Raw genomic sequence first — 24,071 nt, 5'->3', positions numbered from 1 at the left:
CTCTATAAATTGCACACCTTCAATTGTTTTTACAACCCCTTTGTTGACCAACCACTGTTAATTTATAAATTGCAAACCTATTTCCTAGCTAGCTCTTAGACCATAGTGAATCTTATAGCGAGGTGTACAGCTCACAGAGCCACTAGCAGGTAAACTCGTAGAGTTGGAAGTGTCGCCATAAACATCAAAATGACTAATGATGAATATAACGTTGCCATTAATGTGGTTCGACTAGGTTACTCAAAGCTTATGCCTCGCTTGATGGCGCCACTTTCCGGCCAGGGCATGGAGTGGCGGGGGACGTCGCAATGTATTTGTACACGACATTTGTGACACACACATACGTAAAATTGGTATAAAAAGACGATGATTTATGCACGATTTCTGTATGAAAAAAAGTTTTTTTTATTAATTTAGCGCAAACCAATATTCGAAAGTAGATAAATGCGGAACAACTTATGTATTAATAGTGTGTAGTGACTTAATAAAAGGCGATTGAATTTTGTATGAAAATCGAACCACCTTAATGGCCATCGTTTATCATGTCTACGTCGGTACATGGTTAAGGTGACATTCGAAGCGAAATGCAGCGCATTACTGCTGCAGCTGCGAGTGATGTGCATTACTGTTACGATATAACTGCTGCGGCCTTGAAGCGAGCAATCTATCTATCTGTCAATTTCTTGATAAATTTGGTTACTACGATTAATTACATGAATTGTCACCCTACACAACAATACAGGCACTTTAAAATAAGCATATGATTCCTAAAGATAGTACCCCTGATAAAAGGATGATAGAGTCAGATCAAGAAAAGTCTGCAGCGATTTTGATAGCCCACGCAGTGCAAGTATTATTTTAAACGTCAACCTTCTAAGAAATTATGTCGTATAAATAACACTTGCACTGCGTGGGCTATCAAAATCACTGTAGACTTTTCTTGGTCTAACTCTAATTTTGGTAAAAAAACGTTTATTTGCAAGTAATACGAATTTAATTATATAGAAAAATATCGAATAAAATACAGACATAAGTTTTGCAAACTAAACACAAAGCAAAAATTTAATTATTCTGTTAAATACTCTTATTACTTAAAGCATTTAATAACCGGAGTCGCCTTCTGTGTCGAAAACCTTGCACAATTGTGCAAACTTTTGTACTTATGGACATGGACTGACATTTATCTTACATGGCTATTTGTCCGTTACGTATTACAAATCATGTAAGTACTACAAATAGCCATACGTTTGACGTGCCCCTCCCCCTTAAAATCGGCAGACTGTTTCGTACAGAAAATGCAAGCCAAGGCGTCTCCAGTTACTAAATGCTCTAAGTCTTCAAATTCTTAAGCCACAGTAGCGGTGGCCGTGTAGGAGGTGCCCATCATGCACGCGTTGACGCCCCGACGCAAGCGCACGTAGCCTTTCTCGCCCCATTTCGCTCCCCAAGCGTTCTTGATTATCCAAAACGGTGTACCGTTTTCTGTGAAATAAGTATAATATATGAAATCATGCCTCGTTGGATAGGTATTTATTTAGCACCGCTTCTTCTGCGTAGCAAATCACTTGCGTTGCGTGGTACGCTATGTATACTATATGTACTTAGAGCTAAGTACATTTTATAAACTTAAAAAATCTAAACAGTCAGCCTCTAAGGTAATGCTGAGATGGCGCTCCAAACGCACTGCGAAAAGGGTACGGAATTTGTGTACGAAAGCCTCTATACAATTAAGAATAAAAAAGGTACTATTTAGTATAGCAATTCTTAGCCTGTGGGAAGCCCTGCCTTGGTACAAACCTTTTCCATATCCTACTAAGAGGACGGCGTAATTAGGATCTTTGCCTTTGCACCTGTTAGGTTCCAGAATACCAGATTCGTAATATATAAAGTCGACGGCATTTAAACCTGAAGCAAAATATAAATTATGTTAACGATATCACAGAATAAATAATAGTAATAGGTACAGAAGACTCACTCTCTAACAACACGCGTCTGTTACGATCAGGACAGATACGAGTAAGGCCGCTAGGTGGCGACAGCGCCACGCGCGGCTTATAGCTAGCCACCAAAATTGGTGTGGAACGGATGTAATTTTAGCTACCTGTAGCAAAGCGAGGAAATCGCGGAGTGAGCCACGCCTGACGATATTTCATTCTGCAATGTTTTCTATAAGGAATATTATATTTAATGTGATTGGGCTGACTGAGTTTCCTACAAATGGTCGAGAGAGGGTTAAAAGTTAAAAGAGGGTTACTTATTAGGTACTCACCGACTGACAAAGGCCCGATATCATACAACTTCTGTTTAAGCGTGTTTTCGTCAAGAACATCTATTCTCTCGCCTTTTAACACTTTGACTACAGCCTTACCGCAGTTTTCATGGCAAGGTGGTTCTGAATCATCGTAAGGATAATCAGCTTCGGTCATGATTCCTGCTTTTCCATTGGGACATCTTTGAGCAAGGTCACTGGAATTAAAAATTATTTTTTAGTTAGCGACTAGGGAAGCAACTAAATTATTTAATTAAATATTTTAATTTGTTTGCTTAACTAAGTCACAATATTATGAAACTTATAAACTGAAATAAGTATTTATGTAAAAAGATTAATATCCATCCAGATATCATCCAGATAGATCGATGAAGCAATTTTTTGTTGTGCAGTAAGCTGCAGAAAAAACTGACCCCCCTGCATTGAAACTTGTTTGCGTGGGGGGTCAGCTATCTCTGCAGCTATACAGTGTACACTTGACATATTATAGTTCCGTCTTCTGCGTCATGCTTTGAAACCGTGTTTATATTCGATAGGATTGCAGAAAATTTGAATTTATGTGGTAATTATATAACCACTCCAAATTTAAATATACTTACTTCATGACTTCATCAGGATCCCCATCTTGACCACATTCATGAGCTTGTCCTTCGGAGAGAGCCAAGCATTGTTCGTGTTTCATAGCGTACTGGCCCTCAATATTTCCTGTAAGCATTTACATAAGTTAAATAATTCCAAGAGAAATACCATAATCATAAAGCATCGAAGGAAATTGAAATAGATACCAATAGCGCTGAAGATAAAGCAGCTGCCGCATTGCCCTGAATCTTTGACGTGTGATACTTTTCCATGTTGTCTCCAATCGTGTGTGTCAGGTGCAGTGACTGGCCCATCAGATTTAAGGATAAAAACGTTATTTACTGTTCCATTTAATGGCCTAAAACCGATATATTGCTGAAGCTCCTCAGGCCTTAAATCAGCGAAATGATTCACAGCAAACACAGTATTAGGAAACATCTCGTTTTGCCAGTTGATATCTTTTAAGGTTTCCTTGAAAAATTCGAGTCTTTCAAAATACTCTCTTCGATCGTATTTTTTGCCGTGCTGCTTCACAAAATCTCTGAAGAGATTTTCGGCGTCGTTTAATTCGTAAAATGGTTTTTCAATGTGAGAGACATCAGCAATGACGGCATTGTTGACGAAATAGACCGCCACCCAGATTGTTGGTAGAAACATGACAGTAGTACGCTTAATACGTTAAAAATGTGTTGATGTTAGGTAGTTTTCAAGCAGGCTTTTTATACACAAAATAGTCATAAAATTCGTTATCTGTTAATGTTCATTCATGTATTTTATGACTTTTAAAATGGGTGCATAGAAGGAATATAGGTACCTAAATTAAAAGAATTTAAACTAGGTACTTACTAGAGATGCAACGGATAGTTGTTTGGCCGGATACCGGAAACCGGATGTTCAGACTGACCATCGGCCGAATATATTGTATCCGGCCGCCGAATATTCGGCCGGCGTAACTATATCTATACCTACATTTCGGTTTTTCAGCGTAGGTATTACGATGCCTTTATCCACGTGATAAAATAATAAACGTCACTTTTTAACACCGCGGGTTTGAAAGTGACGGACACCTTTATCCTTTATCAGGCGTGGCTCACTCCGCAGATTCTAGAGCTCATTATGCAGATTTTGACCTGTTTCGAAGTGAACGTACGCGTGGACTCATTTTTGGGTTCGAAATGAGTGCGCGTGGAATTTTTAAATTGTTTTGAAATAATAAACGAGTACCTACGATTATGACCGTATCCAAGCCGAAATCAAGCAGAGTTACTATCCGGTATCCAGCCGGATAGTAGGTCACAATTCGGTACCCGGTCGGATAATAAAATAAGGGCCGGATAGTCCGGGTACCGGATAGTAACCGAATATCCGGTGCAGCTCTACTACTTACCCATAAAAAACCTCGTAGCTAAGTACCGTATTTGCCGAGTTCAAGTAAATACTTTCCAAGAACGATTATAAGTTCTAAATCTAATCATGAATAATTGGGATGTGAATTCGTATCGATGATCATACCTTTTAATTTTACCTGACTTCCACTTTCCAAACAGCAGCAACCCCAGATACACCCACCCCCCGTCGGCGCCGACGGTGGCCCGAGCGAAAATTCTGAGGCGCAATATGGCCCTCAGGTATAAAAGTTTGGAGACCCCTGCTTTAGCCCATTGACATCAAGTCAGGAGTGATGATGAGGGAAATCTTCAAATATAGATTTATGTTGGACATTTTTTGTGGTAGCACGTGTATTTACTGCCAGAAACTGGCCTTTGGTAAACTGAAATTGCTGATGAAAACCAAACATGTTGGAATAACTGTTTGGTTAAGATAGTTCTTTCTTCTTGAAGAAGATACATGATCAATATTATTTAAGATTTTCTTTAAGGAGGTGTAACTACTGATTAAGTTTAACTATCGATTTACGAACAGCAAATTTATTTATTTTACTAAAAATATCACAAATAAAACTCAAACAGAGTATAATATTTTCATTAATATATGGAAGTTGTTAGGACTTGGACGAAAATATCGCATGCATTGCCTTCTCTTGAAAGTCTCAAGTAGCCTTTTTCACCCCAACCCGCGCCCCATGAGTTTTTAATTGTCCAGAACAATTTGCCGTTTTCTGCGAAAAAAAGACGGTTTAATAAGTTATGGATATGTATATATAGTCCTTTTTTTTTGCATTGAAGTACTGCTTGCTCATAGAAAAGAGTATTATAAAATCCTCATTTGTTTCCTGCATAGAAAATGTGTGGCGTAGTAGTAAAAGACAGACTATAATTTATAGATGTTCCAAATAAGAGCTACCTACAACTTTTAAAATCTGCATAATTAAATTAATGAACCACAAATAGGTACCTACTTGAAACATTTAATACTTCTCTGACATATTAGTTTATTGGTTTCTATAAAGAAAGTCTGCGACTTTGTCTGCGCGGGATGATGATAATGATGATGATTGATAAAAACTATCTTATGTCCTTTCCCGGGCCTCGAACTGTCTCCATACCACATCTAAATCGGTTCAACGGTGTAAGCGCAAAGAGGTCACAGACAGACAGACAAACACTTTCACATTTATAATTTATAATGTACTATGTAGTATAAATTATCACCATAATAATCTAGATAAATTTAAGTACTTATTAATAACTATTAGGTAGGCCTAAGAATCGCTGGCTGGACGTCGTGACAGAGGACATGCAAGAGAACAATCTCACACCTGAGGATGCTGAAGACCGGGCAAAGTGGAGAAGACTGAGCAGGAAAGTGGACCCTGGCGCTAGGCCGGGAAAACGCTAGGTTGAAGAAGAAGAAGAAGAAGATTAATAACTATTAAAACATCACAAACCTTCTCCATATCCCACCAAGAGCACAGCATGGTCCGCCAGTAGGCCTTTGCACTTACTAGGTTCCAATATACCGCCATTATAATGAAAAAAGTCTTTGGAGTTTACAGCTGAAGCAAACAAAATACGATACAAGTGCGAAAAACAGGAAATGTTATTACTTACTGGTTGTAAAAGATATGAGATACGTACAAATTGACAGAGGTCCAAAATGTACCAAATAACCCCTCAAATCCATTTCTTTTTCAACATCTAATTGTAAGATTTCTCCCGTCATCTGTACAACTCCTTTATTATAGTCTTCTTTACAGTCTCTTTTAACAGGGTTATACGGATAGTGTTCTTCTTTTTCTAAATTTTTCTTTACTAATTCCCTGAAATTGGCAGAGATGGTGTAAGTGTCATGGAAAGTATAGAGGCTAATAAAAAGATGAAAATGGACGTGTAATTTCTAATGAAAATGATAAAGGCTGGCGATCGAAGTACTGGCGGGTTCCCCGCACAACGTACTCAGCATTGCGATACAACGAGGAAATGCTGCCAGCATCCTGGGTACAATGCCTCAAGGGCCTATTTTAGATTTAAGCTAGTTATTAATTTAGTTTAGTAGCACCACTGCGTCTTTTATGTAGGTAAATAAATGATATAGTTACTAATGATAAAGTCCGCTACTTAGATTTATGATTTATAACATAATAAAAGGTTAGTTAAGACACCTCTGCGAGAGCAGGGCTTCGTGAATTCATTAATTGCCTTTATTAATTTAGTTACGGACCTACTCTTACGTTACCAATTATAATATACCAAGGTACTCGTACGAATGACCAGTAACGGATGACTGAGACATCCGAACCTTATTACCGCATCATAGAAAACGAAGTTTCGGAAGCCTCGGCCAGGACCAGGACCGTTATAGCGTGTGTCATCATTAAGCGTACCCCATTACATCAGCCGGCGAGCCTCCAGAGCAAGTTCCACAATCGAGACAATCAAGGGCCTGTCCTTCGGACAGGGCTAAGCATTTGCCATGTTTGATAGCGTACTGCCCTTCAATATTGCCTGTGAATAATTTAAAACAGTTTTAAAATTTTGAGGATTTATTACCCTTTTTTTCCGTTCAATATCTGTCTACGTTTAAACAACTATCTAACGAAAATATCGAGAACGATGTGATAAGCTGATTAGTGTCAAGAAGAAAGATGACCCTGTCATAGAAAACACAAATTGCATCATACATGATAAACAAGTGAAAAATATAAAGGGACCTTACCAATAGCACTGAAGATAAAGCAACTACCACATGTTTTCTGGTTCTTAACGTGTGAAACCGCGTGGTGGTGCCTCCAGTCAAATTCTTCAGGGATAGGATATGACCTATTGGGAATTTTCACTTTCCTTATGGTTCCATTTGAGGGTTTTAAACCAAGGTAGTGTTGCAGCTCAAGAGGCTTGAGATCAGAAAAATGGTTTAGTGCAAATATAGTATCAGGAAACATGGCATTTCTCTCATTTATGTCTTTTAAGGTTTCCTTGAAAATCTCAAGCCTTTCAAAATATTCTCTTCGATTGTATACTTTCTTGTGCTCTTTGACAAAGTCCTTGAACAGGTTTTCAGCGTCTTCCACGTCGTAGAATGGTTTGTTAAATGCAGCCAAGACCGTGCTGCTGGCAAGGCAGACCGTCGCCAGAACAACCGGCATAAGCATGGTTATGAACTTACTAAAACGCTCCCAGTAGACTCAATGTTGATTTTATTTTTCGCGCTGCCTTTTATATGGACAATAAAACCTAAAATACCTTAGACGGTTTAAGTAGGTACTTCACATGTATTTTATGTGTCCAAATATTTGAAATTGCATAAATTAGTTACTTTTATTACTGTATGTTATCAGAACCTGCCGATAGCAAGGTAGCTGCTGTAATGTTTTTCAACCTTGAAGGGTGGGATAATACTGTCATTTCAATACAATTTTGCGAGATTTTGCATTTTCAGGTTATAAATTATATGGAGATGACAGGTGTCATCCTACCCTTCGAGTTTGAAAAATATTATAACAGCTAATTGTGAAAAGCAGCTAAATGATACCTCAACTGCAGTAGAAAAAATAAATGACGATTAAAGATGAATAGTTCATTGGTCCAAGAAAAACAGTCTAGTCTTAAACCCAGCCAAGTCAAAATTCCTTGTGCTTGGTACTGAGAAGCAAAGGTGAAAAATGTGCAACCACAACCCTTCGATTAAAGTTGGAGATGACTGTATTGAGCATGTAACGGAAGTAAGGAACTTGGGTGTGCTCATGGACGGCAAGCTTAGATTCCACAACCATGTTTTGGAGATCTCTAGAGTATGTTTTTATCGACTCAAGTTACTATATACAGTACGTAGATATTTAAGTACTGACGTAAGAATATCTCTATGTGAATCCTTAATTCTGTCTTTTTTAAACTCAACTATGCTGATACCGTCATAGGTGGATGCCCATATAACCATTCCAGTCGCAGAATCACAAAGTGGTAACTAAATGTCAGATGTGTCGTAACAGAGTCCACACAATGTGTCTAGAATTGTTTCGAAACAAAGTGTCGTCGCCGTGTCTACACTTTTCCGTAACAAGGTGTCGACACATTTGTGTGCACTTTGCGTGCGGTTTGCGACTAAATCTGACAGCAAATTTGTGACAGCAAATGTCAATATAAAATACCTCTTGAAAACCAAGGTTTGTCAAACTACTATTAGTGTCTCGTGTGCTCGTAATTCTAGTAAGTCATCATGGGCAATGCAAATGATAATAATCGACCGAAACCATATAAACACCCAACACCCGTCAACCTTTTACAGAAAAGTTTTTAAAGAAATTCAATAAGCTACTTAGGTCAGGCAACGAATGCTCTAAAAGTTGTAGAGGGAAATGCTCGGAACACAATTTTTGACTCCGTAACTCGGTTTGACAAGTTAGGAGGTGAACATATCAAAAGTCCCCGGCCGTAGCCCTTGAGCGGGGGGGAGAGAGGGGGCTTTGAAGGTCCCATTTTCCCGTTTTTCGATTATATCTCGGAAACTATGCATCTCAGCGACATGGCCACTTATACAAAATGAAAGTTAATTTAATTTGTTACAAACTTATTCAGTCAATTTTTTCGATATGTTGAATAGTTTTTGAGATATCCGCTCTGGAAAGTTTATTTAGGGCTCTCAATTTTATCTTGATATATCTATATCAGTGAAGGTGCTAGGCCGTGTTTGGTATCGTTTTCGTATAAATCTGGGGTGCTGAATCCATTTAAGATATCACATTGACACCATTCCACAAAATAAAAATAAATCTTTTTAGGGTTCCGTACCTCAAAAGGAAAAAACGGAACCCTTATAGGATCACTCGTGCGTCTGTATGTATGTCCGTCTGAATACACAAAATAGTTCTTTACCTATAGACGACAGGAAAACCTATTAGAAATGTGCAGTCAAGCGCGAGTCGGACTTAATGTACGGAACCCTTAATACGCGAGTCCGACTCGCACTTGGCCGGTTTTTTGAAACTCTTCTTGACGCTTAACCGCTGAACCGATTTCGTTGAAATTTGGTAAAGAAATAGTTTGCGTCCTGGAACAGGACATAGGATAGATCTTATAACCAAAATCATCTTTTGAAGGTGTGAAAAGTGGCGTGGAAATTTGTACGGGAAATCAATAACTGCTGAACCGATTTATATGAAATTTGGGATGGTCTACATCTTTGATTTAGTTAAAAATTATGAAAAAACATGACTTCAAACCTAAACTTAAACAGTATTAACTTCAAGAAGTCAATTCTGAATTCCCCCCTACACCTCATTTCACACCTTTAAAGGATGATTTTTGAGATAACTTATTATATCCTGTCTCGGGACTCAAAATATATGTGTACCAAATTTAAATTAAAACTGTTCAGCAGTTTAAGCGTGAAGAGGAGTTTAAAAGAAAGTATTTTAATAAGTTTATATGTTTTTACTTCGGAATGGTGTCAATGTGATACCTTAACTAAATTTGGTACTGCGAATTTATACGAAAACGATACCAAACATGGCCTCATAGCTTTACTGTTGTAGAAGTCAAAATAAAATTGAGAGCCCTAAATTCTTATTACTTGGCCAAACTTGTGTAGAAGGAAAAGGTAAAATAAAAGTCTTCGGCAGGAATATAAGACACAAATATATTTTTTAATACAGTTGCTCACAAAGTGCTACTTTACGTAGCTGTTTAGCGTGCGGAAAGTTGGTTATGTCGAACTAGTGCTTTTTACTTTTCCAATTTTTTTAAATTTATACTTGTTCCAATTCACGACTACTTATTGATGAGTGTTAATATTAGTTTCCTTTAAACGTCTTAATCAGCATAAAAACCTACTGTTAATGTAAGAATATGAAAAATATACATATTTCATATTTTAATACTTACCTCTTCATCATTATAACACGTTTATTTTTTAATATTGAATATTGAAAATTCCGTTCTTAATAAGGTGTCTGAATGGAACGGAATAGCTGCCAAACGCCCATAGATATAATATACTTAAAGACGACGTCTAAGCGAGCTGTCACTGTTACCACTTTTGTTTAATGTACGACTAACAATGTTTTACTTATTTTTTCGCAACTGTATTAAAAAACGTCGTTCGATACACGTGCGGAAATGTCATTCTTCACTCGTCCCGAGTCTTCCCACTCGCCTGCGGCTCGTGGCAAGATATCTCGGTACTCGTGAAGTAATGACATACCTTCCGCACTAGCATCGAAATGTACTATTTTTTTTGCGTTACTATTTCATTCATAAAATATAAACATACCTTGATTATACTATTCTAGTGAGATCCTCATAGATAAACAAAAACATTTACTTAAAAAATTACAAGGTCGAAATGTCACGGAACTTGTGAGAGTAATATGTGAAAAATAAAAACTTTTATGACAAAAAAAATCTGGACACAATTTAAGAATCACCCAATTGCGTCGAGGAATCATCTGTATTTTTGCTTGTTTCATTACCTCCTCGCTTCTTTTTTGTCCTTTGTATTCTGTAGCAATTTGTTAGATCTGAAAATAAAGATAACTTGCGTCGTCATGGATGTCGATGTATAGGTTTTAGGGAGTGCAGAATTCGAAAACGATGATCATTTTATAATCCAAGATGGCGGCTACGTATTTTGTCATAAAAGTGGAATCCCAAATGGTTATCATTTTCTAAATCTGCGCCCCCCAAAACCTATAAAACGACACCCATGACGACTTTTATGACATAGTGCATGGCCGCCATTTTGGATTTCAAAATGGTCATCATTTTCGAAATCTGCGCCCCCTAAAACCTATAAAACGACATCCATGACGACTTTTATGACATAGTGTATGGCCGCCATCTTGGAATCCAAAATGGTCATCATTTTCGAAATCTGCGCCCCCTAAAACCTATAAAACGACACCCATGACGACTTTTATGGCATAGTGCATGGCCGCCATTTTGGATTTCAAAATGGTCATCATTTTCTAAATCGGGGCCCCCTAAAACCTATAAAACGACATCCATGACGACTTTTATGACATAGTGCATGGCCGCCATCTTGGAATCCAAAATGGTCATCATTTTCGAAATCTGCGCCCCCTAAAACCTATAAAACGACACCCATGACGACTTTTATGGCATAGTGCATGGCCGCCATTTTGGATTCCAAAATGGTCATCATTTTCAAAATTGGGGCCCCCTAAAACGTATAAAACGACATCCATGACGACTTTTATGACACAGTGCATGGCCGCCATTTCGGATTCCAAAATGGTCATTATTTTCGAAATCGGCACTCCCTAAAACCTATATATAGACACCCATCTCGACTTTTATGACAAAGTGTTTTGCTACCATCTGCATGCAAGACATTTCTATTATTTTTACGTACAAAAATGGCCCCCTGTCAACTTTCAATCGAGATTTAATCGATAATTTATTCGATTAATATTCAGATTAATTCAATTTCAATCTATGTTAGGTCGACTAAACTAATCGCGATTAAAATTTGAGAATTAACTTTTTTTATTCCATGAATTAGTCGAATAAACAGTTAATCGATTAATGCCCATCTCTGACCACGGAATTTTTACACTTTGAGAATATCTGAAAACAAATCAACACAAGGAGCCATTTTGCAAATCCAGTAACATACCAGTAACTTTGTTATTACTTTTGACAGCGCGTGTCATGTGTCAACACAGAGTCGACACAAAGTCGAAACATTGCAACTACTTTGTGACTGCAATATTTCTCGGCCTTAAACCATATTTATACATCATAATTAACAAGTTTCGTAGTATGTAAAGCGTTATTTCTGTTATTTAAGTATAGTATACGCATCGAAGTACTAAAAATGCTTCAAATAATATAGTTATGAACACAGGCACTGAGAAGTAAACAATTTCATTTCCGGCTAAACTAAAACAATGTGGTGGCGCGTTGATTATATTACACTTAGTTTATCAAATCACTCGAGCAGTTTAATTCCCCATAATAATTTAAGTCCTATTGTAATATAAATGCAAACAATATATAATTACGTCTTGTAATCCGTTTTAGAGATGGCGTATTAATGTCACTTATTTTAATTTAAGTATTTTTCCATCTGACAGTTTCCATTTGACAGGAACAAAATGAACGAATGAACGAATGATTTTGGCATAAAGTAGTCGCAAACCCGAAACAATGTGTGCACACGGCGACCACACTTTATGTCACTTTGTGTCATGTGTCGACCCTTCCCCATTTCTGGTAACTGTGTCGACACGGCGACGACTCTGCGACTGGAATTGTGACCGAAACAGACGGTGTCGACACAAGATGTGTCAACACCGCGTCGTAACGGCGACTGGAAATGGTTGTATGGGTGTCTATTGTACCAAACGAAAAAGCTAATCCAGCGGGTGCAGAACGCATGTGCACGTTTTTGTTTTAATATCCCACCTCGAACCCATGTATCTCCTTATTTAAATAATAGCGGGTTAATGAAGATGGAATCACGACGTTCACTGCATTTTGCTTGCATGCTTTTTGGCATTATAAAAACTATGACGCCCCTTTATCTTTACGAAAAGTTAACTTTTTCACAACGCCATATTAGGGGAGCTATTCGTCTACTTTTGTACTACTACTCGTGGCAGTTTTAAATACTCTGCCACGAAGTGCTGGAACAATATACCTCCACCTATAAAGAACTCAACATCATTTGATTAATTTAAAGTTAACTATAAAAAACATATTTTAAATTTACAGAAATTATAATTATTGTGTATACTCCTGTGCCATTTCTGCTTGAATGAACGCCTTATTTTCCGAATTATTTTCACCTTGTATGATAAGTAAGATCGATAAGATACGCCAATGACTGTTTAGATACCGTAATTTAAATTATTTTGTTGTTATTATAGTAGGTTTTAATTGGATAGGTAGTGTAGGATTTTTATATTTACTTTTTGTAGTAAATTTGTACTTTAGCGTGTAGTTGTGCTCTCTCGGAAGGGTTTCCACGGAAGACCAGCGTCGAGATCCTTAGGTGGTATCTTGACATTAAGCTGAGTGGAGACCTTTTCAGTGACGCTTAATGATAAGTTGGTTCTCTATGCCTCATGTAATACTTAAGTTAAATTTAAGCGTTTTTGAATAAATTTCTTCTATTCTATTCTATTCTAAAAGCGATTACTTATTCGAAGGTGGTGCTCGGCTAGCGTGCCATGCGTGTTAGAGCCACCTGGCTTGGATCGTAAATATCAATTCATAAGAGCTGGCACGAATGGAACGAATGAGTGAATGAAACTATCTATGTGTGTATGACATTAACCAATAAAATGGCGGCTCTGAATGTATACCGATACACGTGTCACTCATTCAATGAAAGTTTTGTTCATTCCATTCGTGCCAGGTTTCGTGAAACGACCAGCCGGCCTAGCCAAGGTGACAATCGCTATCGCTTCGACAACGAAACGCTTTGTGTCTCTCTATCACTCTTCCTTATAAGTGCGACAGTGACAGTTGTGTTTCAGAGCAGGATTGAAAGTGACGGATACCGTTTTATCACGCTGTCACGTAGAACGACCATCATATCTTCCGTAGTTCAAGTTCAAGTTCAAATCGTACTGTATGTATGGCAAAAGATCGGATGGACTGATCTTTGTTGAACTGAAATTACTGTCATGAATATAAATGATAACAGAACCCTTTTGTGAAGTCAGTCCTTTTTTCTAGAAGGATTTAATTCAAACTTAGGTTTACAGTTTTTAATAGCTCTAATAAAGAAAAGGCAATTGACACCAATTTTATTTATTTTCCAAACAATGTATAAAACTCAAACAAAGATAGGCACTGAAGCGGTATTCAGATTATCAATAGCTAGCTGTATGCATGCTGGCAGCCTGTTACCAATAAATATAGTTTATTTGGTGACCTAAGGTTATTACAAACACTTTTAAAATTTAATTTCGAATTTTGGTAATGCTCGATATAAGTAATTATAATGTTTTTTTTTGTATTTTTCAAAGCCATGTTGATTGCCTGTTGTATGATAAATTTTGATGCAATGTACGCACGAGCCAAACTAGCAAGTAACTACCGAACGATCGGCGACATAGTATGCAGAAGAGTGAATGCTGCACCCAGTAGCCATTGGAGGGGTCGAAATAGGTGTAAATTGAAGTTGGTAAAATCGAGGCCCAAACTATAAGGAGGCAAAGGATGCGGAAAAGAATTCGCTCCACCCCGTCGCCACTGGAGGGTGTATTTTGTTACTCGGAGCTCGCGCGCTTTATATTGTCATTAAATTACAGCCGTGTAGTAGACATAGTCGAAAATACCACAGGAGTTGCCTTCTCTCAACAGTCTCGAGTAGCCTTCTTCGCCATATTTTTTCCCCCAGGAGTGTTTAATTATCCAGAACTTTTTGCCATTTTCTGCGAAAGAAACAGTCAGCTTTAATGAATTCTTTAAGTATAGGTAGCATAGGATCATGTTTCTGAAATTGCAGCTTTAAATATTTTATGATGAACTATTGTAAACAATTTTTAAAAGTAAAGGATGACTCACGCTAGACCGGGCCGGGGCCGGGCCGGCACTTCTGGCGCTTCGTTTTCTATGGAAAGCACCGCGTGATATCCGATCAGCCGTCATAGAAAATGACGTGTCAGACGCCTCGGCCCGGGCTCGGCCCGGTCTAGCGTGAGTCATTCTTAAGTGGGAACTTAAAAGTAAGAAGTAGATTACTAACAGGTCATTTCATTGAATTCTGTAACCGTGATATGATATATACCTAGATAAATATTATTGAAGAGGCGTGCGCGAAGCCGAAGCCAACACGTCTCTGCCTACGTGTCTGCCTTTTGACACTATAATGAAATGTAAGTGGTACACCGAGCGGGTGTTGCCCTTGCCCGTGGTGTCATGAGACTCATGAGGCGCACGCAGAGGCACAGATGCGAAACCCGCAAGGGTGTAATTAGGGACTATTGAGAGTTGATGGAATCTAAAATGAATTAAGGTGCCGGGCGCCCGCCTAATAAATCAAATTAAATTAAATTTGTTTAAGTCCATCAAAAAACCGGGCAAGTGCGAGTCGAACTCGCGCACAAAGGGTTCCGTACCATAATGCAAATAAACGGCAAAAAAAAATACGGAACCCTAAAAACGGTCACCCATCCAAGTAGGTACTTACTGACCCCGCCCGACGTTGCTTAACTTCGGTCAAAAATCACGTTTGTTGTATGGGAGCCCCACTTAAATCTTTATTTTATTCTGTTTTTAGTATTTGTTGTTATAGCGGCAACAGAAATACATCATCTGTGAAAATTTCAACTGTCTAGCTATCACGGTTCGTGAGATACAGCCTGGTGACAGACGGACGGACGGACGGACAGACGGACGGACGGACGGACAGCGAAGTCTTAGTAATAGGGTCCCGTTTTACCCTTTGGGTACGGAACCCTAAAAATGATATACTTACAATTTTATTTTCAGCAGACGGTGACTCGCCCTTACAAGACGGGAAGATGGCTCTAGCCTAGTGCAACACCGGTGTAAGGGCTGAGGGTAAACAGTTGTCACTGGACTTTAAACATATACCTATCCAACTCGCTACTTAAGTTTCCACATCTACCATTGAGAACGTAGCTCCCGCGTTTCCACTCTGGACGGCCGGCCAAGGCATGCCAGGCGGTCTAGCATAAGTTGCGTTCTCGCGCGCGAGTCCATACTTGAAGTCGCGCTAGATGTATGGAGTCGCGCGCGAGAACGCAACTCATGCTAGCAGGTCAGAGGCAGACAATTTGCACAACTCGCTATAACTATCACATGACTCTCGGAAAATATAAGTAGGTAGTAAATAATACATTTTAACAAACCTTCTCCGTACCCCACCAAGAGCATATGAGTGTATATATTTTTGTCTTTGCACTTATTAGGTTTTATTATACCTCCTTTATACGACTTAAAGTCGCCGATTTTAACACCTGAAACAAAAAAAAAAGGATGTTTAGCTAGTCTCTTTGTTCAAAAGTTTTTCCATATAACATTTAAGATCTATCCAGACGGGGCCAATTTTTCGCCAATCTGATTAAATTGTCCGATCAAATCAGGCCGTGGGGACGCAAACGCCAATTTGGCTCGCCGAATTTCACCGCCGATTATGACCGATATTACCGATAGAGAATCGCTCATGGCATTAAGTCCGCTTTTTGTACTGTAAGGTTTTCTTTTGTGCTATAAAGGTTAAATAAATAAATAAAATGGAGTGCGGACGCAAGAATATCAATTTGTGCCACCAGTATTCGCGATTGGGGGCATTTTTTTTTAATTTAGAGCGGTCATATAAGGTGGTGCGACATGCTATTGGTCATCTATTGATGACACCCTGCCGTCACCTCTATTGACAATCACTTATGTATTACTAATAAAATCAGAAGTTTTCTGAAAAAACTCATTAAATGCTCAAACAACCATATTGAAAAAATATTCCTTGTAACTTTTTTTTAAATATATTAATTTAGTAAGACCAGTTCAAAATTTAGAGGGGATATACGTGGGATAGACACATAATTTTGGTATTAGATAGTGATATTTTCAACACATTTTACTGACTCAAATTTATTTAAACACACTTATTATAAAATTACATTTACCTACAGTTCAAGCCTTTAAGAAAACAGTAACTTCTGCCCCTGACTATGTACCTCCATAGCGAACTTTCTATGGAACCTGGTCCAAAAATTAACAGACCTGAGAGCTACTTAATTTTGTCCTATTGTAAAATATATTATAATATTATTTACTATTTAAAATAAAATATTAGGACATACCAACTGACAGGGGTCCGAGCTGTACCAAAGCATTCATCAAATAGTATTCTTCTTTAATTAATGGATGTACGCTACGACCTACTACCTGTACAATTCCTTTCTTATCGTCGTCTTTACACAGGCTCTTCCTTGGAAGATACGGATAGTCTTCTTCTTTCTCTAAATTTGTAAAATATAAATCCCTGAAAAAAAAACCAAAGATTTTGAATGGCAAAAAATATGTAGGTGTCGTGGAAGGAACACTCCGAACGGGTGAGGATAATGATATAATTAAAAACGTAGTAGACGGTAGTAGTAAACGAGTCGTAGTTGTATAAATGACTCTTACCTCATTATCTTATCCGGCCACCCTCCATCGCAACCCCCACTTTCAAGACAATCAAGAGCCTGACCTTCGGAAAGGGCTAAGCATTGGTGATGTTTGATAGCGTACTGCCCTTCAATGTTTCCTGTAAATATATTAAAACAGTTTTAAAATATTTAGTATTTATTACACATATATGTTTTGTTCTTATCTGTCTATGAAGAAGGGCCCTCAGATTACCAGTTCGCCGGACGATATCAGCCTGTCAGTTGTTCGGAGTTGTCAAAGTTTTCGTTTAACTAACAGGCTGATATCGTCCGGCGAACTGGTATTCTGTAGTCCCCTTTAAGTTGTGAATTGAAGACACGGATACAAATTAGGTAGATATAACACTTATTTAAACTCTCGCGTTTTGTAGTACATAATTAATTACCCGAACGGGTCTACGGGTTCATTGTTTTTACCTTAAATTCCCTCGTTTCAGCTGAGTTGCACCATATGTGGTTCCGTAGAGACTGACTTCCCAGCAATAAGTCAACGGAGATATAAACAAACAACACTGAACTACCCGAAATAAATAATAATAAGAAATGATAGTAAGTAGATAGGTCATCATCATCATCATCATCATATCTGCCAGAGGACGTCCACTGTTGGACATTCCCTCGACCCGCATCCAGCGGACTCCCGCGACCTTTACCAGGTCGTCTTGTAGAGGGTCTACCCACGCTGCACCTCCCGGTACGTGGTCGCCACTCGAGAACCTTTCCGCCCTAACGGCCATCGGTTCACGGGCAATGTTGTCCGCCCACTGCCACTTAAGTTTAGCGATTCGGAGGGCTACATCGGTTACTTTAGTTCTGCTGCGGATGGCCTAATTTCTGATGCGATCACGCAGACAGACTCCAAGCATAGCCCTCTCCATTGCCCTTTGGGTGACTTGGAGCCAGGTAGTCACAGTGCACAGTAGATAGGCAGGTATATTTTTATCAAGTGGTGGTTACACTGGAATATCTTTGAGCAGACTAGGAGCTAAATAGGTGGTAAAAACAGCGACAAAATAATGGGCAATAGTAAATAACACAGAATATTAAATAGTCAATCAACAATCATCCAAATAATATGCTGAGAACCGAGCGAAACCGACAGTATCTATCTACCATCGGTAAGATACATAATAAAGAACTACATAGAACATTAAGATAAAAGTAGGTAGATTGTGTCACAAGCTCACAAGGGAGCAAAATGACATATCGGCGAGGGCATACATTGAATCCATAACGAGTAGTGAGGGATTCAAGTGTGTTACGCCCAAGATGGAATAGTAGTTTGTGTTACAAGGGATCAAAATGATATATTTCCGTCAAGGGCGTACATTGAATCCTGAATGAAGCGATGGATTCTACAATAGAATCCCGAACGTAGTGAGGGATTCTAAAGTAGAATCCTGAGCGTTATGAGGGATTCAAGAGTTAACGCCCAAGACGAAATAATTTTGATACCGTGTGACACATACTGCTTTTCACATCAACTATGAGGAAAATAAAAAAATCTCAGTGTTGACACTACAGTGTTGCCACTTTTTAATTTCTACTCTTCTTTGCCAGGCTGTACATATGATGTTCATAGTTAATTATATTAATATTTTATACTGGCAATGAAATGTCCTTGAACAGAAAAGTGCCACTTTGATCCCTCCTAGCAGGGAAGAAAAATCCATTTTCTGATTAGGTGATGTGAAAATAATTTTGCTACCATGTGACACCTACTAAGCTGCTTTTCACATCATCTATGAGGTAGTTATGATGTTCAAAAATATTAATTAAGCTAAAATAATAATGTGCAAAAAATGTAAAAATAATGTCCTAGAACAGAAAAGTGTTACTTTGATCCCTCCTAGCAGGGAAGAAAAGAGCCACTTTGATGGTCTGGCAGGGAAGAAAAAGCCTTTTTTGGAATTGGTGATATAAAAAGGCACCTTACCAATAGCACTGAAGATATAGCCGCTGCCACATTGTCCTTGATCCTTAACGTGTGAAACCGCATGATGGGCCCTCCAGTCGAAATTTACAGGAAGAGGAGGACGTGACCTAAACTCGAGTTTCACTTTCTGTGCCGTTTCATTTGAGGGCTTAAAACCAAAGTAGTGCTCAAGCTCTTTAGGCTTGAGATCAGCAAAATGATTTACTGCAAACACAGTATCAGGAAACATGGCATTTCGCTCATTTATATCTTTTAAGGTTGCCTTGAAAATCTCAAGCCTTTCATAGTACTCTCTTCGGTTGTATACTTTCTTATGCTCTTGGACATAGTTCTTGAATAGGTTCTCAGCGTCTTCCACGTCGTAGTATGGCTTGTCATAAGCAGCCAAGACCGTGCTGCTAGCGAGGCAGACCGTCGCCAGGACAATCGGCACAAACATAGTGTTCGTTGATAGTTATGAGCTACCTAGAACGTTCCCAGTAGACCCACTGATGATGTTACATTTTTACGCAGCCTTTTTATATGGAAATACACTTTAAAATACCTCAGTAAATGAAAGTATTTCCATGTATTTTATGTTTCCAAATACTTGAGATTGAATGAATTTGTTAGGTACTTTTATTGGAGTCAAGTTCATGAACATGTATTACGAGTAGTGATGTACCGACTATTGATTTGGCCGACTAGCCGACTAATCGGCGCTCGAATGGCCGATTAGTCGGCCGACTAATCGGCTAGTCGGCCAGATCATTAGCTTCGTATAAGTTCAGATGAAAAACAATAGTTTTGCTACTTTGGTTGCGTTATTCATCATAATTTAGCTTGGCTAAAAGGTGTTATCTACAGGTTCAAAGACCTATCACAAGAATCCTCGTTCAATTTCTGTCTTTAGTTCTTTTATTTTGCGATCCTGAGCAGACCGTCAGTACAGCTTGTATTAGGAGGTATTTCGAAGGCTCTATTTCCCGCACGTAGTCGCCAGTTAAGAACCTATCCCCTGTGGTCAGCGTCTTTACGAGCAACGTGCCGTGACTAAGTCTCTAAATTTTGCAATAACATTAATAGTTCCTCATGGCTTCACCATTAAAAAAAAAGACAAAAACTGAATAATAATAAAAAATAATACTATCGAACTTGCATATGAAATTACACGAGAATCAGTTGAGATCGACCTGTAGAGGAAAACACCAGCCCACCAACATACGATAACGATCAAACGGTCAATTATATGAACAAAAGTTTTCGTATGCACCCTGAATAGGTATTTTAATAAAATAAACATAAAACATATGGTAAATATTGAAGTTGATTTTTTTTCTGTTTTTCTTTCACTAATAAAGTGCCGACTAATCGGCCATTTTTGCCGACTAGTCACCGACTAATCGCCGACTACAAATGTGACCGGATAGTCAGCTTTCGCGACTAGTCGGCGACTAGTCGGTACATCCCTAATATGTATACATTTTTATACCTTATTGCTATGGATTAAGGTGAACAAAATTTGTACAAACTGTACATATTAAAATTCCTGAGTGATTTTAATTACTTCCAACGTGTACTTTATGTTTTTAAATATTAGAGATTGCAAACATCAGTGACGACCGGTCTGGCCTAGTGGGTAGTGACCCTGCCTATGAAGCCGATGGTCCCGGGTTCGAATCCTGGTAAGGGCATTTATTTCTATGATGATACAGATATTTGTTCCTGAGTCATGGTTGTTTTCTATGTATTTAAGTACCCACATTTGAGTACCCACAACACAAGCCTTCTTGAGCTTACCGTGGGGCTTAGTCAATTAAAAAATGTCCTATAATATTTATTTATTTATTTATCAGTAAAGGGGCCCACAGATTACCAGTTCACCGGACGTATATCAGCCAGTCAGTTGTTCGGAACTGTCACCTTTTGTGATTACCTGACAGGCTGATATCGTCCGGCGAACTGGTAATCTGTGGGCCCCCTCATGTGTTACCCGGCCTTACCTACTTATTGAAATTGTATAGAGCGTGATCTGTGTTTTCCTATTTTGCTCCGTGGGCGGCGCATCAGAGCTATAATCGCGAAAATCGAAGTTCGCAAATTGCGGGCACCTTTCTCCGTCACTCTAATTAAGCATTCATTGGAGTAAAAGAGAAAGATTCCCGCAATTTGCGAATTACGGTTTCGCGGTAGGCGGGATGCTTAACGCTGTCTGGTTTGTGAATTTCCCCCTCTCACCCTCGTCCCGCCCGCCTACACACTTGGCACGTATTTGTCAAAGGACTGTCTCATTTCAAACTTTGACATTTTGACAGAGATAATCATACTCTCAATCATCAATCTGTCTTACACTAGTACTAGCACCCAAAAGAAAAGGATGAATATAGTTTTTTATTGTTAGTAATAGGGTCCCGTTTTACCCTTTGGGTACGGAACCCTATTACTAAGACTTCGCTGTCCGTCCGTCCGTCCGTCCGTCCGTCCGTCTGTCACCAGGCTGTATCTCACGAACCGTGATAGCTAGACAGTTGAAATTTTCACAGATGATGTATTTCTGTTGCCGCTATAACAACAAATACTAAAAACAGAATAAAATAAAGATTTAAATGGGGCTCCCATACAACAAACGTGATTTTTGACCAAAGTTAAGCAACGTCGGGAGTGGTCAGTACTTTGATGGGTGACCGTTTTTTTTTTGCTTTTTTTTCGTTTTTTTTTTTTGCATTATTGTACGGAACCCTTCGTGCGCGAGTCCGACTCGCACTTGCCCGGTTTTTCTTATTTACTGACAAATTTGATTTGACCAACTATACAATCTTCGTTCTCCTTTCTTTTTCCTTGCTGTGTGGTATTTGCAGCGGTCAGGTCAAAAGATGCAGTTTAGGACGAATTCGTTTTCTTCCATGGCCAGTGAGCCACCTTTACGTCTACCACCAGTTTTGACATTGACATAACGCTCACGTTTACGTAACTTACTTTCTATGCATCTCGCTCGTACTCGCATATTAGTGCAAGCGAGATGTACAGAAAGAAAAATTACGTAAACGTGAGCGTTATGTCAATGTAAAACTGATGGTAGACGTACTTGTATCTAAATTGCGAGTGTTACAGGTTACAGGTTTTGCGAGGAGCCCTATAGTGATTTAAAATAAAATAAAGAAATATAAATTAACGAGTAGATTTATTTCACCGTCAAGGTAAATAGACAAAAAAAAAACTTACCGTTTGACCTCCATGCTTACTTAGCAGAGCTAGTTTAGGCAAAGAGTATTTAAATAGAGGCGTAGTGTCAAAGTAAATTTTGTGGATCACATATTTAACAAATTAACACATATCAGTGGAAGAATAGGGATCAAAGTCAAATGGCGTTCTAAAAGTTTTAATCATGTGATAAAAGATGGCAGGTAAATTTACTGTGACTAGAAAATTTAATGTGACAATACTCCTCTATACTAAATTTTCTTTGGTTTAGGTAATATGTAAGTATATTTTAAAATACAGATAGCGAACAACCTCACGCCATCTGTCGATCCTTTCAACAACTAACGAGCCTACAAACCGAGTCAATACAATAATCAATGCAAGTATTACTACATATAGGCAAAGAGAATAGAGTGTATAGAGACGGATTGTCAAAGTAAATTATGTATTATGTACTTACTCCAGAATAGATATACAAAGTGCCTAAGACATTGTATAAATTAAAGACGTTCCCAGAAATGGCTCAGCTTCACTGCCAGAGTTCAATTAACTATTCCTTCCTAGCCGGCTATTATCTGGGAAATCGGGCATATCCTATCATAAAACGCCGCCATTTCATGACCTGACTAGCGACTACCAGCCATATCGTTCAAACCTCAACGTTTGACGATTTGCTTAGCGACGTTTAGGCATATCAAATAAGTGTGATATTTCTAGGATAGGTAGGTTATATTAAGTTACAGAGCCAATTACAGGTTCTCACTTGCAGAGTTTCAATCGAATCGCGCCCAGACACAGACCGGACGAGGCGGCCATGTGCAAGACGAAATTAATCATTCCGAGTGGCTTGTGCCGCAGCCTAGACTGTCTGCCCACTGGCGCGTTCGGCCGTGAAACGCGCACTATTAGCCGACGTGCGGGAGCAAATGTGACGCTAATCGAACACGGCTGGTGGTCAATGCACTTATCTTGAGGTTGCTCTCAACATTAACCCAAGAGTTAAGACGTTCCTGTGTTAAGTTGAGTTAAGAAACATGAAACGAGATATTATTAATTCAATATCAATAATTATTAGTGCGTGGCGCATTTCCATAGGTAACTGCATCTAGAGCAACCGCAATTCTTTAACATATTTTATCATAGAAGTAAATTGTAACTTCATTGACGGAAAAAAATTGCCGCTTGATTTTTTTTATAAATGATGGGTGTAATAAATACAGAATAAATAATATACACATTTTATTTTTCTTTGAGCTGAGAAGAAAAAAGGGGTTGTCAAACCACTGTAAATTTACTGCCATCTTTCGACATAAAATAAAACTGTAAGAACGCCATTTGACTTTGTTGCTTATTCTTTCACTGATATGTGTAACTTATTAAATATTAATATTAACGCCATCTACTCGACTATAGGCCAAAGGGAAGGTGCAATCTTTACGAGCGATGGCGGCATAACCTTCAGTTTACTCTCGAGTAGATGGCCTTAATATTAATATTTAACAAGTTAACACATATCAGTGAAAGAATAATGATCTAAGTCAAATGGCGTTCTAAAA

General features: G+C 38.5%; 1 protein-coding gene and 1 long non-coding RNA gene across 2 annotated transcripts; both read right to left on the bottom strand.

The window, feature by feature from the left end:
• Nucleotides 1–1,340: 1,340 nt before the first annotated feature.
• LOC134792289 (uncharacterized) lies at nucleotides 1,341–7,460 on the bottom strand. Its single transcript, XM_063763559.1, has 10 exons — nucleotides 6,965–7,460; nucleotides 6,633–6,753; nucleotides 5,887–6,068; nucleotides 5,697–5,804; nucleotides 4,840–4,967; nucleotides 3,055–3,517; nucleotides 2,869–2,974; nucleotides 2,270–2,466; nucleotides 1,798–1,905; nucleotides 1,341–1,482 (listed from the first exon to the last, which is right to left on the bottom strand). Exons 1-10 carry the CDS (start codon nucleotides 7,398–7,400, stop codon nucleotides 1,346–1,348), a joined length of 1,986 nt encoding a protein of 661 aa, XP_063619629.1. The 5' UTR covers nucleotides 7,401–7,460; the 3' UTR covers nucleotides 1,341–1,345.
• Nucleotides 7,461–17,154: 9,694 nt separating this feature from the next.
• Nucleotides 17,155–19,432, bottom strand: LOC134792449 (uncharacterized). The gene is made up of 3 exons (XR_010144422.1): nucleotides 19,336–19,432; nucleotides 17,377–17,497; nucleotides 17,155–17,230 (listed from the first exon to the last, which is right to left on the bottom strand). It is a non-coding gene; the product is annotated as an uncharacterized LOC134792449 (long non-coding RNA).
• Nucleotides 19,433–24,071: the final 4,639 nt, after the last annotated feature.

This window comes from Cydia splendana, chromosome 7, assembly GCF_910591565.1.
Source record: "Cydia splendana chromosome 7, ilCydSple1.2, whole genome shotgun sequence".
NCBI lineage: Eukaryota > Metazoa > Arthropoda > Insecta > Lepidoptera > Tortricidae > Cydia > Cydia splendana.
The sequence above is the reverse complement of the archived record's forward strand: the minus strand, read 5'-3'. Positions and strand labels throughout refer to the sequence as shown.

Coding starts and splice junctions, on each gene's coding strand:
- LOC134792289 (XM_063763559.1), bottom strand. CDS start 7,400: ATGCTTATGCCGGTTGTTCTGGCGACGGTCTGCCTTGCCAGCAGCACG. Junction 6,754..6,964: donor CTTTATCTTCAGTGCTATTG/GTAAGGTCCCTT, acceptor AATTATTCACAG/GCAATATTGAAGGGCAGTAC. Junction 1,483..1,797: donor CTTAGTAGGATATGGAAAAG/GTTTGTACCAAG, acceptor CTTATTTCACAG/AAAACGGTACACCGTTTTGG.